Here is a 22,137-nt window from a genome sequence, read left to right on the forward strand (position 1 = left end):
ATTGTGATACCTTTAAGGTTTCAACAATAAATAGTGCAAGAAAAATGGCTATAATAGTTGCAAATAAGGTAACCATACATAATTACACTTTTACAAAAATGCAATCCACCCTGTACAAATGTATAAGGGAACTCAAGGTCATCCATAATTTGCAAGCTGCAGTCTCTATACAAACAGGTCATCAGTGTAACGACCCTCCACATTGTGGTATTGATAGAGACTTATCAAATCTTAATATGCAAGTTTCCAAAATAGTTATCAACGCATACAATGTCAGTGGTATTTGCATAAACTTATCTGAGTTTTTCTGTTAGCTCAGTACCAGTTCAATCCTGGTCCGGAATAGCTTTTAAAGCGGGTATACAGAAAAGCAACTGTAGCCTTTGAATAGACCGCCAGTGTCCGTGGCGTCTACAAGCAACGTACTTCCTTGTGAGGGTTGCATCACATGATCATCTTGACCTTATTGTATGTGTCCCAATTATGCGACCATAATAAATATTAATATTTGTATTGCTTAAGAGTGCTTGATCCCCTATCTTTTTTGAAGGTACATTTATTATGATGTCCCAATTTTCTCTCTTATAGTCTCTAATTACAACTAATTTTTATAGGGTCTGCACCACTGATATTGTTGATGATATACCACTGGCTTGTATATATATTCTCACTTATATCGACCTTTTGTCCTCTATATTCTTTTTGTTTTATTTATATATATATATACTATATATATATATATATATATATATATATATATATATATATACACATACACATTATAGCCCTTTCCATTCAAATACCTTATCATATACCTTATACCTTTTAACCCTTTTAACCCTAACATTTTTGTATTAATTTTTTATGAATATTTTTTATTAGATCATGTATGTACAGGGAGTGCAGAATTATTAGGCAAGTTGTATTTTTGAGGATTAATTTTATTATTGAACAACAACCATGTTCTCAATGAACCCAAAAAAACTCATTAATATCAAAGCTGAATAGTTTTGGAAGTAGTTTTTAGTTTGTTTTTAGTTATAGCTATTTTAGGGGGATATCTGTGTGTGCAGGTGACTATTACTGTGCATAATTATTAGGCAACTTAACAAAAAACAAATATATACCCATTTCAATTATTTATTTTTACCAGTAAAACCAATATAACATCTCAACATTCACAAATATACATTTCTGACATTCAAAAACAAAACAAAAACAAATCAGTGACCAATATAGCCACCTTTCTTTGCAAGGACACTCAAAAGCCTGCCATCCATGGATTCTGTCAGTGTTTTGATCTGTTCACCATCAACATTGCGTGCAGCAGCCACCACAGCCTCCCAGACACTGTTCAGAGAGGTGTACTGTTTTCCCTCCTTGTAAATCTCACATTTGATGATGGACCACAGGTTCTCAATGGGGTTCAGATCAGGTGAACAAGGAGGCCATGTCATTAGATTTTCTTCTTTTATACCCTTTCTTGCCAGCCACGCTGTGGAGTACTTGGACGCGTGTGATGGAGCATTGTCCTGCATGAAAATCATGTTTTTCTTGAAGGATGCAGACTTCTTCCTGTACCACTGCTTGAAGAAGGTGTCTTCCAGAAACTGGCAGTAGGACTGGGAGTTGAGCTTGACTCCATCCTCAACCCGAAAAGGCCCCACAAGCTCATCTTTGATGATACCAGCCCAAACCAGTACTCCACCTCCACCTTGCTGGCGTCTGAGTCGGACTGGAGCTCTCTGCCCTTTACCAATCTAGCCACGGGCCCATCCATCTGGCCCATCAAGAATCACTCTCATTTCATCAATCCATAAAACCTTAGAAAAATCAGTCTTGAGATATTTCTTGGCCCAGTCTTGACGTTTCAGCTTGTGTGTCTTGTTCAGTGGTGGTCGTCTTTCAGCCTTTCTTACCTTGGCCATGTCTCTGAGTATTGCACACCTTGTGCTTTTGGGCACTCCAGTGATGTTGCAGCTCTGAAATATGGCCAAACTGGTGGCAAGTGGCATCTTGGCAGCTGCACGCTTGACTTTTCTCAGTTCATGGGCAGTTATTTTGCGCCTTGGTTTTTCCACACGCTTCTTGCGACCCTGTTGACTATTTTGAATGAAACGCTTGATTGTTCGATGATCACGCTTCAGAAGCTTTGCAATTTTAAGAGTGCTGCATCCCTCTGCAAGATATCTCACTATTTTTTACTTTTCTGAGCCTGTCAAGTCCTTCTTTTGACCCATTTTGCCAAAGGAAAGGAAGTTGCCTAATAATTATGCACACCTGATATAGGGTGTTGATGTCATTAGACCACACCCCTTCTCATTACAGAGATGCACATCACCTAATATGCTTAATTGGTAGTAGGCTTTCGAGCCTATACAGCTTGGAGTAAGACAACATGCATAAAGAGGATGATGTGGTCAAAATACTCATTTGCCTAATAATTCTGCACTCCCTGTATGAGTATAACAATTTATTTAAATGTACCTATGTTGTGTTTGGTGCAACTTTTTATTTCGCCCTTACCCTTTATGTGAGGACTTTAGTCACGTTAACCTGATGGGCATAAATTTAGTTTGCACTTGTGTGGTTGTATTTACTTTCAACCTGTTATACTCGCACAAGTGCGGGTGTGATATTTCAATATAGTCCATTTTTTTCCATTTTTTCTTCGTTCTCTAGCTATATTTATTTGAAAATCAGTAATGTAAAGCTTAGGAGCAGGACCATTTTTGGTTCAGCACCTGGGTAGCGCTTGCTGATTGATGGCTAAATGTAGCCACCAATAAGCAAGCGCTATCCAGGGTGCTGAACCTAAAATGGGTCGGCTCCTAAGCTTTACACTCCTTTTTAAATAAAAATAGCAAGAGAACAAAGAAAAATTGATAATAGGAGTAAATTAGAAAGTTGCTTAAATAGCATGTTCTATCTGAATCATGAAATAAAAAATGTGGGTTTAGTATCCCTTTAAATTAAGAGAATGTTACAAGTTTTGCATCAGTATAATAGCATTTGTATAAAGGTTTCAGTTAATAATATAATTTAAAAAAAATGTATAGCTAAAATGTATAGAGTCAACTTTATTGGAGTGAAGGGATTGTGGTTATGTTTGGGAAGGTGGACTATAGTGGAAAACTGATATGTAGAGACTTGTGGGTGCTTCATGAACTCACGTACTGTTTGAAGGCACTATGGTATCACAATGACTTTCTAATGTGTTCTTGGTATGTTGCAGATGTCATTATATACTGAAAAATTACACTTTCTGAAAAGAAACTAAACAATATTTATGGCCTTTTAAATAAAGATTTTTAAACAGCAGTCAATAGAAATTGTCAAAGATGATCTGATAAATGGTGATAGACATAGTTACAAAATGCTAATTAAAGGGACAGTCCAGCCAAAATTGGAATCCACATGAATGCATTTCAGTTTTGAATAGAAGCTTTTTTGTAATATACAGTACATGTATAATCGAAAGCGCTTCTAATAAAAAAGTTGTAGCAGTTACAAAAGTGTATTTAAGTATACACTGTGCACCAGCATTTTAAACACAGCACATACTCAGAAAGCATAAACTACTTGTACCATCTGGTAATGACTCAATTTGTTAATTGCTTATATAATACAACCCCACTGGCACTTTGAGCAGTTGAATTTAAAATGCTAGTACATTGAGAATATCTAGCTATGCTTCACATGCACGAGCAGAGAAAAATGTTAATAAAACAGTGATAACTTTTACTAGAAGCATTTTTGCCAATACATGTATATCGCAAATATGTTTCTATTCAAAGGTGTAATTCATCTATTCTATGTGCATTTCAATTTTGACCGGAATGTTCCTTTAAGAACAAAAAAAAGTAGAACAAATGTAGATTTGTTATTTATTTAATTGAATGTCTTTCTTTATCTGTGCTTTGGATATTTACTCATCCATAGTCTGTAGTGTTAAACCTCTGCTGTGGATTTCTCACAAACAAGTCTGTTTGGTTTGTTTTAGTGTAATAATTACTCAGAAATAGTAAATATATACTTAGAAACTTTATTAAAAACGAATATTGCTTAAATATGTTTTTACATGTTTTCATCTACTTAACTGCAATGCACTTTTATATATATATATATATATATATATATATATATATATATATATATGTGTGTCTATATATGTGTACATATGTATATATATGTTTATTTGTCTATATATGTCTGCAAATACATATGTACACATATTAATAAATTCAAATAAGCCAATAGAATTTCAGTAGCTCTCACCCTATTGGCTGATTTGAACAGCCAATAGGATTTCAGTAGCTCTTATCCTATTGGCTGATTTGAATTTCAAAAATCAAATCAGCCAATAGGAATGCAAGGGATGCCATTTTGAAAAGGCTCCCTTGCATTGAAGATTAAGTATACGGCGGTGACCGTATGCATAGGATGCTCTGCGACGATGTTATCAGGATGGACCCGCTCCGCTGGGATGAAGATAGAAGATGCCGTCTGGATGGAGACTTCGCCGCCTGGATGTCCGGACTTCAGAAACTGTAAGTGGATCGTCGAGGGTTAGTGTTATGTTTTTTTAAACTTTTTTTGTTTGGGTTTTTTTTTTTTGGTTGGGCAAGAAAAAGGGCTGAATGCCCTTTTAAGGGCAATGCCCATACAAATGCCCTTTTCAGGGAAATGGGTAGCTTAGGTTTTTGTTAGAGTTAGGTGTTTTATTTTAGGGGGTTGGTTGGGTGGTGGGTTTTACTGTTTTAGGGGTCTTTGTATATTTTTTCAGGTAAAATAGCTGATTTCTTTAGGGCAATGCCCTATGAAAGGCCCTTAAGGGCTATTGGTAGTTTATTGTAGGCTAGGTTTTTTTTTTTTGGGGGGGGGGCTTTTTTTTATAGGGCTATTCGATTAGGTGTAATTGTTTTTATTTTGGATAATTTTGTTTGTTATTTTTCGTAATTTAGTGTTTTTTTTACTTTTTGTAATTTAGTATTTTTTATTTTTTGTAATTTTGCATTTTTATTTTTTGTAATTTTGTATTTTTTTTGTAATTGTAGATTTTTTTTTAGTAGTGTTAGGCCTAGATTTGGAGTTTGGCGGTAGCCGTGAAAACCAGCGTTAGAGGCTCCTAACGCTGGTTTTAGGCTACCGCCGGTATTTGGAGTCATTCAAAAAAGGGTCTAACGCTCACTTTTCAGCCGCGACTTTTCCATACCGCAGATCCCCTTACGTCAATTGCGTATCCTATCTTTTCAATGGGATCTTTCTAACTCCGGTATTTAGAGTCGTGTCTGAAGTGAGCGTTAGAAATCTAACGACAAAACTCCAGCCGCAGAAAAAAGTCAGTAGTTAAGAGCTTTCTGGGCTAACGCCGGTTTATAAAGCTCTTAACTACTGTGCTCTAAAGTACACTAACACCCATAAACTACCTATGTACCCCTAAACCGAGGCCCCCCCACATCACCGACACTCGATTAATTTTTTTTAACCCCTAATCTGCCGACCACCACCTACGTTATACTTATGTACCCCTAATCTGCTGCCCCTAACACCGCCGACCCCTATATTATATTTATTAACCCCTAACCTGCCCCCCACAACGTCGCAGCCAGCTACCTACAATAATTAACCCCTAATCTGCCGACCGCAAAGAGCCGCCAGCTACATTATAGCTATGTACCCCTAATCTGCTGCCCCTAACACCGCCGACCCCTATATTATATTTATTAACCCCTAATCTGCCCCCCTCAACGTCGCCTCCACCTGCCTACACTTATTAACCCCTAATCTGCCGAGCGGACCGCACCGCTACTATAATAAAGTTATTAACCCCTAATCCGCCTCACTAACCCTATAATAAATAGTATTAACCCCTAATCTGCCCTCCCTAACATCGCCGACACCTAACTTCAATTATTAACCCCTAATCTGCCGACTGGAGCTCACCGCTATTCTAATAAATGTATTAACCCCTAAAGCTAAGTCTAACCCTAACACTAACACCCCCCTAAATTAAATATAATTTTAATCTAACGAAATTAATTAACTCTTCTTAAATAAATTATTCCTATTTAAAGCTAAATACTTACCTGTAAAATAAATCCTAATATAGCTACAATATAAATTATATTTATATTATAGCTATTTTAAGATTAATATTTATTTTACAGGTAACTTTGTATTTATTTTAACCAGGTACAATAGCTATTAAATAGTTAAGAACTATTTAATAGCTAAAATAGTTAAAATAATTACAAATTTACCTGTAAAATAAATCCTAACCTAAGTTACAATTAAACCTAACACTACACTATCAATAAATTAATTAAATAAAATACCTATAATTATCTACAATTAAACCTAACACTACACTATCAATAAATAAATTAAATACAATTCCTACAAATAAATACAATGAAATAAATTAACTAAAGTACAAAAAATAAAAAAGAACTAAGTTACAAAAAATAAAAAAATATGTACAAACATTAGAAATATATTACAACAATTTTAAACTAATTACACCTACTCTAAGCCCCCTAATAAAATAACAAAGCCCCCTAAAATAAAAAAATGCCCTACCCTATTCTAAATTAGTAAAGTTCAAAGCTCTTTTACCTTACCAGCCCTGAACAGGGCCCTTTGCGGGGCATGCCCCAAGAAGTTCAGCTCTTTTTCCTGTAAAAAAAAAGATACAATACCCCCCCCCAACATTACAACCCACCACCCACATACCCCTAATCTAACCCAAACCCCCCTTAAATAAACCTAACACTAAGCCTAAGCCCCTGAAGATCTCCCTACCTCGAGTCGTCTTCACCCAGCCAAGCCAAATTCTTCATCCAAGCGGAGCAAGAAGAGGTCCTCCATCCGGTAGAAGTCTTCATCCAAGCGGGGCAGAAGAGGTCTTCCATCCGATTGAAGTCTTCATCCAAGAGGCATCTTCTATCGTCATCCATCTGGAGCGGAGCGGCAGCATCCTGAAGACCTCCGATGCGGAACATCCATCCTGGCCGACGACTGAACGACGAATGACGGTTCCTTTAAATGACGTCATCCAAGATGGCGTCCCTCGAATTCCGATTGGCTGATAGGATTCTATCAGCCAATCGGAATTAAGGTAGGAATATTCTGATTGGCTGATGGAATCAGCCAATCAGAATCAAGTTCAATCCGATTGGCTGATCCATTCAGCCAATCAGATTGAGCTCGCATTCTATTGGCTGATTGGAACAGCCAATAGAATGCAAGCTCAATCTGATTGGCTGATCGGATCAGCCAATCGGATTGAACTTGATTCTGATTGGCTGATTCCATCAGCCAATCAGAATTTTCCTACCTTTATTCCGATTGGCTGATAGAATCCTATCAGCCAATCGGAATTCGAGGGACGCCATCTTGGATGACGTAATTTAAAGGAACCGTCATTCGTCGTTCAGTCGTCGGCCAGGATGGATGTTCCGCGTCGGAGGTCTTTAGAATGCTGCCGCTCCGCTCCGGATGGATGACGATAGAAGATGCCTCTTGGATGAAGACTTCAATCGGATGGAAGACCTCTTCTGCCCCGCTTGGATGAAGACTTCTACCGGATGGAGGACCTCTTCTTGCTCCGCTTGGATGAAGAATTTGGCTCGGCTGGGTGAAGACGACTCAAGGTAGGGAGATCTTCAGGGGCTTAGTGTTAGGTTTATTTAAGGGGGGTTTGGGTTAGATTAGGGGTATGTGGGTGGTGGGTTGTAATGTTGGGGGGGGTATTGTATGTTTTTTTTACAGGAAAAAGAGCTGAACTTCTTGGGGCATGCCCCGCAAAGGGCCCTGTTCAGGGCTGGTAAGGTAAAAGAGCTTTGAACTTTAGTCATTTAGAATAGGGTAGGGCATTTTTTTATTTTGGGGGGCTTTGTTATTTTATTAGGGGGCTTAGAGTAGGTGTAATTAGTTTAAAATTGTTGTAATATATTTCTAATGTTTGTAAATATTTTGTTATTTTTTGTAACTTAGTTCTTTTTTATTTTTTGTACTTTAGTTAGTTTATTTCATTGTATTTATTTGTAGGAATTGTATTTAATTTATTTATTGATGGTGTAGTGTTAGGTTTAATTGTAGATAATTATAGGTATTTTATTTAATTAATTTATTGATAGTGTAGTGTTAGGTTTAATTGTAACTTAGGTTAGGATTTATTTTACAGGTAAATTTTTAATTATTTTAACTATTTTAGCTATTAAATAGTTCTTAACTATTTAATAGCTATTGTACCTGGTTAAAATAAATACAAAGTTACCTGTAAAATAAATATTAATCCTAAAATAGCTATAATATAATTATAATTTATATTGTAGCTATATTAGGATTTATTTTACAGGTAAGTATTTAGCTTTAAATAGGAATAATTTATTTAAGAAGAGTTAATTAATTTTGTTAGATTAAAATTATATTTAACTTAGGGGGGTGTTAGTGTTAGGGTTAGACTTAGCTTTAGGGGTTAATACATTTATTAGAATAGCGGTGAGCTCCAGTCGGCAGATTAGGGGTTAATAATTTAAGTTAGGTGTCGGCGATGTTAGGGAGGGCAGATTAGGGGTTAATACTATTTATTATAGGGTTAGTGAGGCGGATTAGGGGTTAATAACTTTATAATAATAGCGGTGCGGTCCGCTCGGCAGATTAGGGGTTAATAAGTGTAGGCAGGTGGAGGCGACGTTGTGGGGGGCAGATTAGGGGTTAATAAATATAATATAGGGGTCGGCGGTGTTAGGGGCAGCAGATTAGGGGTACATAGGGATAATGTAAGTAGCGACAGTTTACGGAGCGGCAGATTAGGGGTTAATAATAATATGCAGGGGTCAGCGATAGCGGGGGCGGCAGAATAGGGGTTAATAAGTGTAATGCTAGGGGTGTTTAGACTCGGGGTACATGTTAGAGTGTTAGGTGCAGACGTAGAAAGTGTTTCCCCATAGGAAACAATGGGGGTGCGTTAGGAGCTGAACGCGGCTTTTTTGCAGGTGTTAGGTTTTTTTTCAGCTCAAACAGCCCCATTGTTTCCTATGGGGGAATCGTGCACGAGCACGTTTTTTAAGCTGGCCGTGTCCGTAAGCAACTCTGGTATCGAGAGTTGCAGTGGCGTTAAATATGCTCTACGCTCCTTTTTTGGAGCCTAACGCAGCCATTCTGTGGACTCTCAATACCAGAGTTATTTTAAAGGTGCGGCCAGAAAAAAAGCCAGCGTTAGATACGCGGGTCGTTACCGACAAAACTCTAAATCTAGCCGTTAGTTTTTTAATGTGTAAACTAATTGATTTAATTGATAGTTATTTTAATTTTAGTATAATATTAATGTTAGTTTAATTTATAGTTTAAATTTAGTTTTTTTTTCATTTCACAGGTAAGTTTTTATTTATTTTAAGATAAGGATCTTGTAATTTTAATTTAAAGTTAGGGGTTGTTAGGTTTAGGGGTTAATAGTTTTAGTTTTTTGCAATGTGGGGGACTGTCGGTTTAGGGGTTAATAGGTTTATTTAGTGGCAGTGATGTGGGAGGCCAGAGGTTTAGGGGTTAATAACTTTATTTAGTGTCGGCGATGTCGGGGAGCGGTGGAATAGGGGTAAATATCTTTATTATAGTATGGGCGATGTTGGGGTGCAGGGGAATAGGGCTTAATAGATCGAAAGGGTGCTAAGAGGGAGCGCTACAACACCCCTGTAATGGGATGAGTTGCTGAAGGTGGAATCCAAAAGATAGTGCTATAATGAAATCACAAAGTAAATCCAAATAGGATTATATAGATTAGACATGATATGCAATGGATGCGCTAAAAATTCAATGTATTGCAATTACTAAAATACAGTTGAAAGTTAAAATTCAATTTAATAGTTAAACTTCACATGTACAAAGTATCGAGATTTAAGTATCATAAAGTCTAAAAATACAATAAAATAATAAATGGTAAAATGACAGGAATACAATTTGTCACAAATGTAGAAAATGGGATATTATATATCCTTGTGAACAGCTAGTGAAAAACATAAACAAAAACATATATCTGGTTATATAGTGAATTAAAGAAACAGCAACAAGGCAACCTATAAACTAGGTGACTAAATACAGTAAAAATTAAATAAATCTCCAGTTGAGGAAATTAAGGAAATACAAGTGTCCAAAACAGATGTGTCCCAAAAGTGTCCAAAGGTAGTTGAAATCAGAGTCTAACCAATATAGGTTTAGGTGATGGTAAATCCGTAAGGGTGTGTAGAACAAAAGTGTATAAAAATAAAAATGTATAAAAATAAAAATGAATATATCTACGTGAAAAAAATATTCAAGTAAAAGCAAAAAATCCAGGTGAAAAAATATAACCAAAAGATGATGAAAAAATGTGGCCAAAAATATGTCAAAATATAGAAAAAATTAGTATAAAGGTGTACACCTAAAAATAAAGGTTTGTTGAGATTTTACGTGATCTGTGTTGTAATTCTAAATATGGTGTCCCATATGATAGTGGTGCTGAGAATAGTGCTAATATGATGATCCTCTTCTTAGTGGAGTTTATCCAATAGTAGATAACGTTAAAAAATCCTAAAAAGGAATAGAAATAGACATAGTGCAATAATGCTTCTCTATATGAATAAAATAGGTATTGAACTTACCAAGTAAACCTGAGCCGTAATACCAGTATAATCAACGCGTTTCGGTCCCTAGGGACCTTTCTCAAGACTGGTATCGGCTTTTAGATGATCGTGTCTTAAATAGATAATATTAACCAATTGGAAAACTTCAAAATAGTGGCATAAAATTCGAACCAAAAACGTCAAATAAGGACCCATGTATAGAAGCGTATGTAAAAACTACCTTTGGACACTTGTATTTCCTTAGGCCTAGATTTGGAGTTTGGCGGTAGCCGTGAAAACCAGCGTTAGAGGCTCCTAACGCTACCCACATCGCCGCAACTCGATTAAATTTTTTTAACCCCTAATCTGCCGACCGCCACCTACGTTATCCTTATGTACCCCTAATCTGCTGCCCCTAACACCGCCGACCCCTATATTATATTTATTAACCCCTAATCTGCCCCCCACAACGTCGCCGCCAGCTACCTACACTTATTAACCCCTAATCTGCCGTCCGCATGCCGCCGCCAGCTACATTATCCCTATGTACCCCTAATCTGCTGCCCTAACATCGCCGACAACTATATTATATTTATTAACCCCTAACCTGCCCCCCACAACGTCGCCGCCACCTACCTACAATAATTAACCCCTAATCTGCCGACCGCAAAGAGCCGCCAGCTACAGTATAGCTATGTACCCCTAATCTGCTGCCCCTAACACCGCCGACCCCTATATTATATTTATTAACCCCTAACCTGCCCTCCCTAACATCGCCGACACCTAACTTAAATTATTAACCCCTAATCTGCCGACCGAATCTCGCCGCTATTCTAATAAATGTATTAACCCCTAAAGCTAAGTCTAACCCTAACACTAACACCCCCCTAAATTAAATATAATTTTAATCTAACGAAATTAATTAACTCTTATTAAATAAATTATTCCTATTTAAAGCTAAATACTTACCTGTAAAATAAATCCTAATATAGCTACAACAAAAATTCTAATTATATTATAGCTATTTTAGGATTAATATTTATTTTACAGGTAACTTTGTATTTATTTTAACCAGGTACAATAGCTATTAAATAGTTAAGAACTATTTAATAGCTAAAATAGTTAAAATAATTACAAATTTACCTGTAAAATAAATCCTAACCTAAGTTACAATTAAACCTAACACTACACTATCAATAAATTAATTAAATAAAATGCCTACAATTACCTACAATTAAACCTAACACTACACTATCAATAAATTAATTAAATACAATACCTACAAATAACTACAATGAAATAAACTAACTAAAGTACAAAAAATAAAAAAGAACTGTTACAAAAAATAAAAAAATATTTACAAACATAAGAAAAATATTACAACAATTTTAAACTAATTACACCTACTCTAAGCCCCCTAATAAAATAACAAAGTCCCCCAAAATAAAAAAATGCCCTACCCTATTCTAAATTACTAAAGTTCAAAGCTCTTTTACCTTACCAGCCCTGAACAGGGCCCTTTGCGGGGCATGCCCCAAGAAGTTCAGCTCTTTTGCCTGTAAAAAAAAAACATACAATACCCCCCCCAACATTACAACCCACCACCCACATACCCCTAATCTAACCCAAACCCCCCTTAAATAAACCTAACACTAAGCCCCCTGAAGATCATCCTACCTTGTCTTCACCATACCAGGTTCACTGATCCGTCCTGGCTCCAAAATCTTCATCCAACCCAAGCGGGGGCTGGCGATCCATCTTCCGGCGGCTGAAGAGGTCCAGAAGAGGCTCCAAAGTCTTCATCCTATCCGGGAAAAAGAGTAGATCCGGACCGGCAACCATCATCTTCCAAGCGGCATCGTCTATCTTCATCCGATGAGCACCGGCTCCATCCTGAAGACCTCCACCGCGGACCCATCTTCATCCGGCGACGTCCAACTGAAGAATGACGGTTCCTTTAAGGGACGTCATCCAAGATGACGTCCCTCGAATTCCGATTGGAATTAAGGTAGGAATATTCTGATTGGCTGATGGAATCAGCCAATCAGAATCAAGATCAATCCGATTGGCTGATCCAATCAGCCAATCAGATTGAGCTCGCATTCTATTGGCTGATCGGAACAGCGACGTTGTGGGGGGCAGATTAGGGGTTAATAAATATAATATAGGGGTCGGCGATGTTAGGGCAGCAGATTAGGGGTACATAGGGATAATGTAAGTAGCGGCGGTTTACGGAGCGGCAGATTAGGGGTTAATAATAATATGCAGGGGTCAGCGATAGCGGGGGCGGCAGATTAGGGGTTAATAAGTGTAAGGTTAGGGGTGTTTAGACTCGGGGTACATGTTAGAGTGTTAGGTGCAGACGTAGGAAGTGTTTCCGCATAGCAAACAATGGGGCTGCGTTAGGAGCTGAACGCGGCTTTTTTGCAGGTGTTAGGTTTTTTTTCAGCTCAAACAGCCCCATTGTTTCCTATGGGGGAATCGTGCACAAGCACGTTTTTGAGGCTGGCCGCGTCCGTAAGCAACTCTGGTATCGAGAGTTGCAGTTGCGTTAAATATGCTCTACGCTCCTTTTTTGGAGCCTAACGCAGCCTTTATGTGGACTCTCAATACCAGAGTTATTTTTATGGTGCGGCCAGAAAAAAGCCGGCGTTAGCTACGCGGGTCCTTACCGACAAAACTCTAAATCTAGCCGTTAATTTCCTCAACTGGAGATTTATTTAATTTTTACTGTATTTAGTCACCTAGTTTATAGGTTGCCTTGTTGCTGTTTCTTTAATTCGCTATATAACCAGATATATGTTTTTGTTTATGTTTTTGTTTTTTTGTTTTCAAACAAGCTTTATTGGTGACAAGATGAGTTATACAGAGTATATTAATACGAGATTTTACAATCAGGAATGAGCAGTACACTGTACATATTGTCATATTTCTCATATCATTCGATTTCAAAATTGTAACAAGAAAACTGCAAGATCTCCAAATGAGACAGAGAGTCACTTTCAGATGTGTTATAGAGTCTCATTCTTGTCAGTTACAGTCTGTTCACAAACCATTGTCCTTGAGCTTGCTGTAGCGAGCAAAAGTGCTTGTGGCTTGGAAAATAGATAAGTGCAGGCTTTGTGTTAGCATACAGTTTATACATCAGGCATTTGTAAATTTACCAAAGGTACCCAGCATATCTATTACACAGTGCTGGGCATGTCATGATGCCTGGTGTGTACACACTCGTGTGTGTGAGGACAGTAGAATAGGGAGAAGTACAGTAAGAATGTAAAGGGTATGTAAAGATGAAGGGAAAGGGAGAAAAAAAAAAGGGGGAGGGTGAGAAGGGGGGTGGATGAGGGAGAGAAGGGAATGGGTATTAAAAGGGGGAGAGGGGGGAAAGGAGGTAATCGCTAAGCGCGGGATGAGGGCAGGTCATGTTGTGTGTGCAGACATTACTATGTCCGTGGTCTTAAGGCTAGAGTCCCCTGCCCTCCCAAGTCAGAGTCATCATCTCATGCGTTGCTATTTGCCCAGTTTTGAGAAAGCAATAGCGTTCCAGCCTAAGCAAGTCCCCCACCCTAGCCCTCCACTCCTGCACACTTGGGGTCTGTGGGCTTCTCCAGTAGGCTGGTATAAGTCCCTTAGCGCCGGTTAGCATCAACAGGAAAGAAGATATTTGTCTTCCCCAACTATTTTAGGAAACCCATGAGATATCAGATTTGTTGGTTTTGGGGGAATTATAATTTTCAGGAGTTTGCTCATTGCACCCAGCACCTCCTCCCAGAACGGCCGAATGTGTGGGCAAGTCCACCATATATGGAGAATTGTTCCCTCTTCTCCGCAGCCTCTCCAGCACTCCCTACTTGCCTGGGGATAGATACTGTGTAGCCTTGAAGGGGTTAGGTACCACCGACTTTAAAGCTTGTAGTGCATTTCTTGCACTTTTGCTGATATCGAAACTTTCTCGGCTCTCACAAAGATCCCTGCCCATTCCTTGGTAGATATCTCCATATCTAGCTCCGTTTGCCAGGCTGCTGCATATGTGGGGAGCTCCGATTCACCTCTAGTCAGAAGGCTCTTGTACAATTGAGAAATCAGGTGTTTTGGGGTCTGCTGCATTGTACATAGCACCTCGAATTGTGTTTTGTGTCTGGACAATGCCCCTTGCTCCTTGTGGGTATTTAGATAACGCGTAATTTGTGCATATCTAAACCAAGATGCAAACATAGTCCGGTCCCATTCAAGCAATTCTGCCTGTGGTTTAATTTTCCCGTGTTGTAGAATATTGGAGATTGATACCTCTGAAAGAGTGTATGTATCTCCCTGGGTATGCGGTTTAATTTCCATTCCCAAATCTGGGTTATCCCTATGTTTTTGTTTTTAACATGATTCACTAGCTGTTCACAAGGATATATATCCCATTTTCTACATTTGTGACAAATTGTATTCCTGTCATTTTACCATTTATTATTTTATTGTATTTTTAGACTTTATGATACTTAAATCTCGATACCTTGTACATGTGAAGTTTAACTATTAAATTGAATTTTAACTTTCAACTGTATTTTAGTAATTGCAATACATTGAATTTTTAGCGCATCCATTGCATATCATGTCTAATCTATATAATCCTATTTGGATTTACTTTGTGATTTCATTATAGCACTATCTTTTGGATTCCACCTTCAGCAACTCATCCCATTACAGGGGTGTTGTAGCGCTCCCTCTTAGCACCCTTTCGATCTGTGTAATCTGGGGTCTGGTTGGGAGACCTCGCTTTTTTTGAGGAGTAGCTTGTGTGGAATATTTTTGGCGCTGTTGATACATTCTATATTGAATAGGGCTTAATAACTTTATTATAGTGGTAGCGATATCGGGAGCGTTAGATTAGGGGTTAATAAATTTATTTTGGTGGCTGCGATGTCGGGAGCGGCAGATTAGGGGTTAATAACTTTATGTAGGTGTCGGCGATGTCGGGGGCGGCAGATTAGGGGTGTTTAGACTTGGGGTTTATGTTAGGGTGTTAGGTTTAAATGTAACTTTTTTCCCCATAAACATCAATGGGGTTGCGGCGTTATGAAGCTTTTCATTCCGCGATCGCAGGTTAGTTTTTTTTCTAACACTCTCTCCCCATTGATGTCTATGTCGAAAGTGTGCATGAGCACGTCAAAGCAGCACTTGGATTTTGTGCGGTATGGAGCTTTTCTCCAGCATATCGCACGCACAAGGTGGTTTTTCAAAAACTCGTAATGGCAGCGATATGAAGGGTGAAATAACGCAACTTTTGTTACGTTCGTTTTGCATCCTCTATAGCGCAAAACTTGTAATCTGGGTGAGAGGCTTTTAGAGAGCGATAGAGAGAATATGCAACAAGTAGTAGCCACTGCCAGCAAATAAAATACATTTAAAAATTGTACTTACAAGATGCCGCCTCGCCGGTCACTTATTGTGCCTGGTTTTAGGGCACTAGCCCTAGCACGATCTGTTTAAAAACAAATTGCTGCTTCTTCACCCGTGCCTCCCCTGATTTGCTACCGCTCCCTCCTGGGGAGGCATGCCCCACAGTTTGGAAACCGCAGAGATAGATCATGCAATTTTAAGCAACTTTCTAATTTACTCCTATTGTCAAATTTTCTTCATTCTCTTGCTATATTTATTTGAAAAGCAGGAATGTAAAGGTTAGGAGCCGGCCCATTTTTGGTTCAGAACCTGGGTTACGCTTGCTTATTGGTTAGCCAAATGTTGCCACCAATAAGCAAGTGCTATCCAGGGTTCTGAACCAAAAATGGTCCGGCTCCTAAGCTTTACATTCCTTTTTAAATAAAGATAGCAAGAGAACGAAGAAAGTTTGATAATAGGAGTAAATTAGACAGTTGCTTAAAATTGCTGCTCTATCTAAATCATGAAAGAAAAAAAATGGGTTTAGTGTCCCTTTAACTCTACAAAAATATTAGCTTCTGATTTCTGATGAATGCCCTAAAAATCACTCTTTTCCCTTTAGCACATAATCATCTCCATGATAAAAAATGTGTCTTAATTTGCAGATATTTTTCACAATCCTAATTAGGCAATCGAATTAGCTCAATATCAATGAGAGTGTCCATAGAGGTACAACATTTGTGTTGGGTGTAGAGGAAGATCTATGGTTCAAAACCAAAGGGAATCGAGCAAAGAAAGATTAAGGCAGGACATTTTTTAAGTTGGAACCCCAGGAGCCTTGTAGTCGGGGATATTGGTAGTTAGAGGGCATCTTTGAGGAGATTGTTTGCTATGTGAAAGGGGGTCTTGGTAGTACTCAGTGATGCCACAGCCAGTGTAGTGAATGTTCCAGGGAGTCAAGAGTTAATATAGAAGCAGTATTGACAGCTAAAACATGGGGATTTGAAATGTTTTTGTGGTAGGTCATTCTGGCTGGGGTAGATAGCATTCTGAGTGTCAATGGATCAGGCGTTTTTACATCCAAGTATGCCAGACACAGTTTCAAAATGTTGCTAGGCATCTGTTTAGGCACAAACCCTGCTATGCAGGTGTTTCTATGTACACTTAGAAAACAATATACTGTTTGTTTGTTTGTTTGTTTGTTTGTTTTTACAGCTGAATGTCAACTTTCCATGGATATATGAATTCTTTGTTTTATTTAACATTTACAGCAAAATATTTTGTAATCAATCTAGTAAAAAATAGAATAAATGTATCATTCAGCCTTTTTTATTTTGTATGTTTTTTAAACCTGGAATTAAATTATTAAATTAAATTTAGCTAAAAAGACTGTAATTGCTACTAAATATGTTTGACTACAAAAAAATGGACGCACATAAAACCATTAAACTAAATATATAAAAATATATTGTTTGAAAGAACATACCGTAGAGAAATTGAAAAAAAAAGTGTGAACAGTATGAATGCACAAAATATATAAAAACATTCACAAACTAATATCTGCTAAAAAAAAAAGCATTTTTTAAGGATTCACAAAAGGATCATTACACTCCAGCTATTTCAGCAACAAAATCTGACACGAGGTCATAAAAAGTCACATATAATACAGTAAATAGGAATGTCCAGGGTCTAATGAATAAATACATGCAAAATATACATAAGAATGCAATATTAAACATCATTCCAATTTACTTCTATTATCTAATTTACTTAATTCTTTAGATATCCTTTGTTGAAGAAATATAATGCACATGGGTGAACCAATCACACAAGGCATCTATGTGCAGCCACCAATCAGCAGCTACTGAGCCTATTTAGATATGCTTTTGAACAAATGATACCAAGAGAATTAAGCAAATTAGATAATAGAAGTACATTGGAAAGTTGTTTAAAATTAAAAGCTCTTTCTAAATCATGACATAAAAAAATGCAGGTTTCATGTCCCTTTAATACACATGAAAAAAAATGTGTTAAATGGACATTAAAGTGCAAAAGGTACATTTTCTAATGTGTTAGAGCACTTATTTAAAGGATTTCCTTACCTGAGCACAGGTGAGACAGACTAATGCATAACCTTAGAAGGAAAATACTTACAAATCTGGCCTATTAGGGTTCCTTGAGGCCTTGTGTTAGAGTATTTTATTATTGCCCATTTGCTTGCAAATAACTATTTGTTTTACTCCTAACTTCCTAAGGGGATAAACAAAATCTTAAAGTCAGCTCCAGAATAGCAATCCGTCCACTACAGAGACCTGGCTGAACATACCCTGTAAAGCCAATGAGAAGAGGCAAATATGTGTGTGATTACCAACTACCAATCCCCAGCGAGCTTCCAGAGGCAAATATGTGTGATTACCAACTACCAATTTTTGGAGTACTGTGATAGAGTATAGTCTCAGCTCATTATTGAGACTCTAATGGGTAATTGCCATTTAAGAAAGGAACAAGAAGCCCAAAATTTTTCTTTCATGATTCAAATAGTTCATACAATTTTAAACAACTTTCCAATGTAATACTATTATCTAATTTGCTTCATTCTCTTTGTATCCTTTGTTGGGTGAGCAGTAATGCACTACGAGCTAGCTGAAAGCCAATGACAAGAGGTATATATGTGCAGTAGGGTTGACAACCCTCTCAGGTTCTCCCGGAATTAAGCCTAAATGTTCAGTTTCTCCCATCACGTTGGAGGCAAAAAAAAATAAAAAAATACTGGAAGAGTTTTTTTTAAGGACTCCTGAATTCCTGCTAATGCAGAGAGACGGAATTCAAGAGGCGGATAGTGCGCTACCTACAGAGTGCGACAGCGGATAGGATATCAGCATTGGTAGCGTGCCATTCATTAAAGAACAAAATGCGTTTCATATCCCTTTAAAACATCAATTAAAGGGAGATAATAATATACTTCAACACCACATTAAAAAAATTTTGCATGAAAAAGTTTAATCAAAAGCTGTTAAAATGTAATGTAAAACTATCAGGAAGTGTATAATTGTATACCACAGAGGCTGATAGGGGACAACTCCCACGTACAAAAACATGTTCTCAGTAAAGAAACTTCCATTCTTTTAAAAGCAAAACACTTTCTTTTAGCTGGAACACAATGCTGCTGCGTGCACTTCCTAAGACATCCAGTTAGCGGCAGTAGAGTACAAAGAAATGGATGATTTGAGCATTAAGGGAACGAGTACTTTATCAGCCAGGGATGAATGACACACTGAGGACGGAGGATACACTTTTATCCTAGTAGCCGCTGTTCTCTTGGATATATTCAGCGTATAGCAGATGAGGGAGAAGGCCGAAAACTAGAAGGGAAACCATGCTCAAGGGGTAGGGGAGGAGCCGATGGGGAAGCAGAACAAGATGCAGGAAGTATACACGGAAAAGAGAGAGCTGCCAAAAGGAGAGATGCAGAGTGTTGGTGACATACAGGCTATGCTGCAAGAAGGGAGAGACACTAGAGAAGGTAGTCAGGTTCTGCAAGATAGAGAGGAAGTACCTCAGAGATACGCTGTGCTACAGGGAGAGGGGGAGTTGCAACAGCATCATGGAGAGAGATTAGTTAACACAGAAGAGCAGAAGGTACATATTGAAGCAAGTGAGAATAATGAGGTGCAAGAAGGGAGTGAGACACAGGAGATAGTTATACTGAAAAAGGGCCAAGTGGTTCAGGGAGTAAGTGAGTGCAAGGACCTGGGGCTACTGACAGGAGCAGAGGAGCAGAAGTTACAGGGAGGAAGCTGTGGGCGGCATCAGCACCGAGGATCTAAGAAAGAACAGGTGCAGACAGGACGGATGTTACACAGGGTTTGTGATGAGCAGGAGGACCGTATACAGGGGAGGTCTCAGTACCAGCATGTTACTTATTGGATACCTGAACAGCGAGGACTTAATCAGAGAGATGATGACAATATTCCGGAGCTGCATGAAGATCATAAACTGTCACCAGAGCAAAACTGTGACCTCCACCGGGAGAAGCCTAATAATGTCACCTGCGCATATGACCAGTACGCCCAGCTTCTTACTGGGGACACCACTGCAGAGGTACGAAATTCTAGTGCAGCCCATACACAATGTTAAAGGATATTTTAGTCAAAATTAAACTTTCATGATTCAGATAGAGCAAGCAATTTTATGCAACTTTCTAATTTATTCCTATTATCAATTTTTTTTTGTTCTTTTTGGTATCTTTATTTGAAAAAGCAAGAAGGTAAGCATTCTAAATGTAGCCACCAATAAGTAAGTTAGTTCTACCCATGTTCTGAACCAAAAATGGGCCGGCTCCTAAGCTTACATTCAAACAAAGATACCAAGAGAATAAAGAAAAATTGATAATAGGAGTAAATTTGAAAGTTGCTATAAATTGCATGCTCTATCTGAATCATGAACGTTTCATTTTGACTAGACTATCCCTTTAATGCCTTTATGTTTAGATTCTATGTTTCAACAATTTAGATTAGTGTCGTGTTACGTTATATTGTTGTATCAATATGGATAGTACCAATTCTAAGGTACACATTTACCGGATAGTTTTAATTATGCCCTAGATGAACATGTTCTCTGAAACTAAAATTGAGAAACGTTTGGAAATATACTTCTTAAGATGATGTTCCACAGAGCTCTTCAGCTTTTGGTTACTTCTCTTGCTGGCTTTATCAACTCCTGTGAAGAAGGAATGAATCTCTCAGTGTTTGCCTACAAAAAATACATAAGATTAAGATCTAAACCTCTTTCAAAATTCTTTTACACCCTTAAAACACAGTGGATATTTTTGCTTTATTTGTGTAATGCAGTTCATTTTTGCATTGTTTTGGTAACATTAAATTATTGTTATTCTTATTATTATTACTAAAGTTTGGCAAATACTAGTAGTCTACTCTAGAGTTAGACACAGTGCTGTTTTTTTTTTTTGTGTGTTTTTTTTTAATTTTACTAGGAGTAAGACATTTGGACCCAGTACCAATTAATGATGTGCCCTGGCCACATATGACTTAATTATCCTCTTATAGCCTTAAAGGGATAGTAAACTCAATTTTTTTTCTTTTATGATTCAGATAGAGCATGCAATTTTAAGCAACTTTCTAATTTATTCCTATTATTGGAGTTCTCGATAGAACACCGGCCCATTTTTGGTTCAGAAACTGGATTAAGCTTGCATATTGGTGGCTAAATGTACCCGCCAATAAGCAAGCACTATTCAGTGTGCTGAACCTAAAATGGGCCGGGTCCTAAGCTTTACATTCCTGCTTTTTAAATAAAGATAACAAGATAACAAAGAAAAATTGACAATAGGAGTAAATTAGAAAGTTGCATGCTCTATATGAATTATGAAATAAAAAAACGGGTTTAGTATCCCTTTAACTGGATACATTAATAACTCAGAACATGTCAAATGTATTTCCCAACAGTGGTTGTAAGGACATGGCCCAGTTGGTCCTAGCAGTTGATCTGGGACAAGTTTTAGGCATATGATGTGTTTGAGCATTCCTGGATGGGGATTGGTAAATCACAGTTTTATCTAACAGAAAAGAGGACATCAGGGCAAAACTGAAAATGTTAGATTATCCCACACATAGCTGTGGAAACAAGTGTTGGAAGGGGTGCTCAGATACCACCATCTACTGAGATGTAAGGGACATAAAGTGGTATTTCATATGCACAACAATGCATTACAACTATATTTTTGTAATATATATATATATATATATATATGTATGGCTTTTTCTGTGGGGGGGTACTCACCAATACTGAGTGCCGCCACCTCTGCCATCTCATAACGGGTAATACGGTATTTGTAATCATCATGTAAATGCTCTATTTTTCACAGGAGGGAGCTGCAAAATATATCTAACATTGTAAATAACTTTGTCCCTTTGCTTTTTTCAAACGTACTGAGCACAATGTATCAATCAATAATCAGTAAGTACAGGCACCTTTTTTTTTTTGAGTACTGGAACCTTTTTTATTTCAAAAATGTACTATATATATTTGCAAAAATGCTTTAGAAGTTCTAACTGGTACGGTGACCTGTTTTAGCTCTAGCCCACATGCATTCTGTTAGTCACATGATACTCCAACAACAGAGACAGCCCTGTACTGCAAAATATCA

The 22,137-nt window shown here is 37.7% G+C and overlaps 1 protein-coding gene across 4 annotated transcripts in view; it reads left to right on the forward strand.

Moving 5' to 3' along the window:
* Window positions 1-19,152: 19,152 nt before the first annotated feature.
* The window catches only part of BCAS4 (breast carcinoma amplified sequence 4), a 321,107-nt gene continuing 318,122 nt past the window's right edge, over window positions 19,153-22,137 (forward strand). For 2 of the 4 annotated variants that reach the window (XM_053692910.1, XM_053692940.1), the window contains exon 1: window positions 19,161-20,072. In XM_053692910.1, the coding sequence (XP_053548885.1) occupies window positions 19,374-20,072 (699 nt within the window). In that variant the 5' untranslated portion in view covers window positions 19,161-19,373. Of the gene's footprint in view, window positions 20,073-22,137 lie in introns of all 4 variants that reach the window. The other 2 variants (XM_053693007.1, XM_053692971.1) reach the window with 2 other exon arrangements.

Source organism: Bombina bombina, chromosome 1, assembly GCF_027579735.1.
Source record: "Bombina bombina isolate aBomBom1 chromosome 1, aBomBom1.pri, whole genome shotgun sequence".
Classification (NCBI taxonomy): Eukaryota; Metazoa; Chordata; class Amphibia; order Anura; family Bombinatoridae; genus Bombina; species Bombina bombina.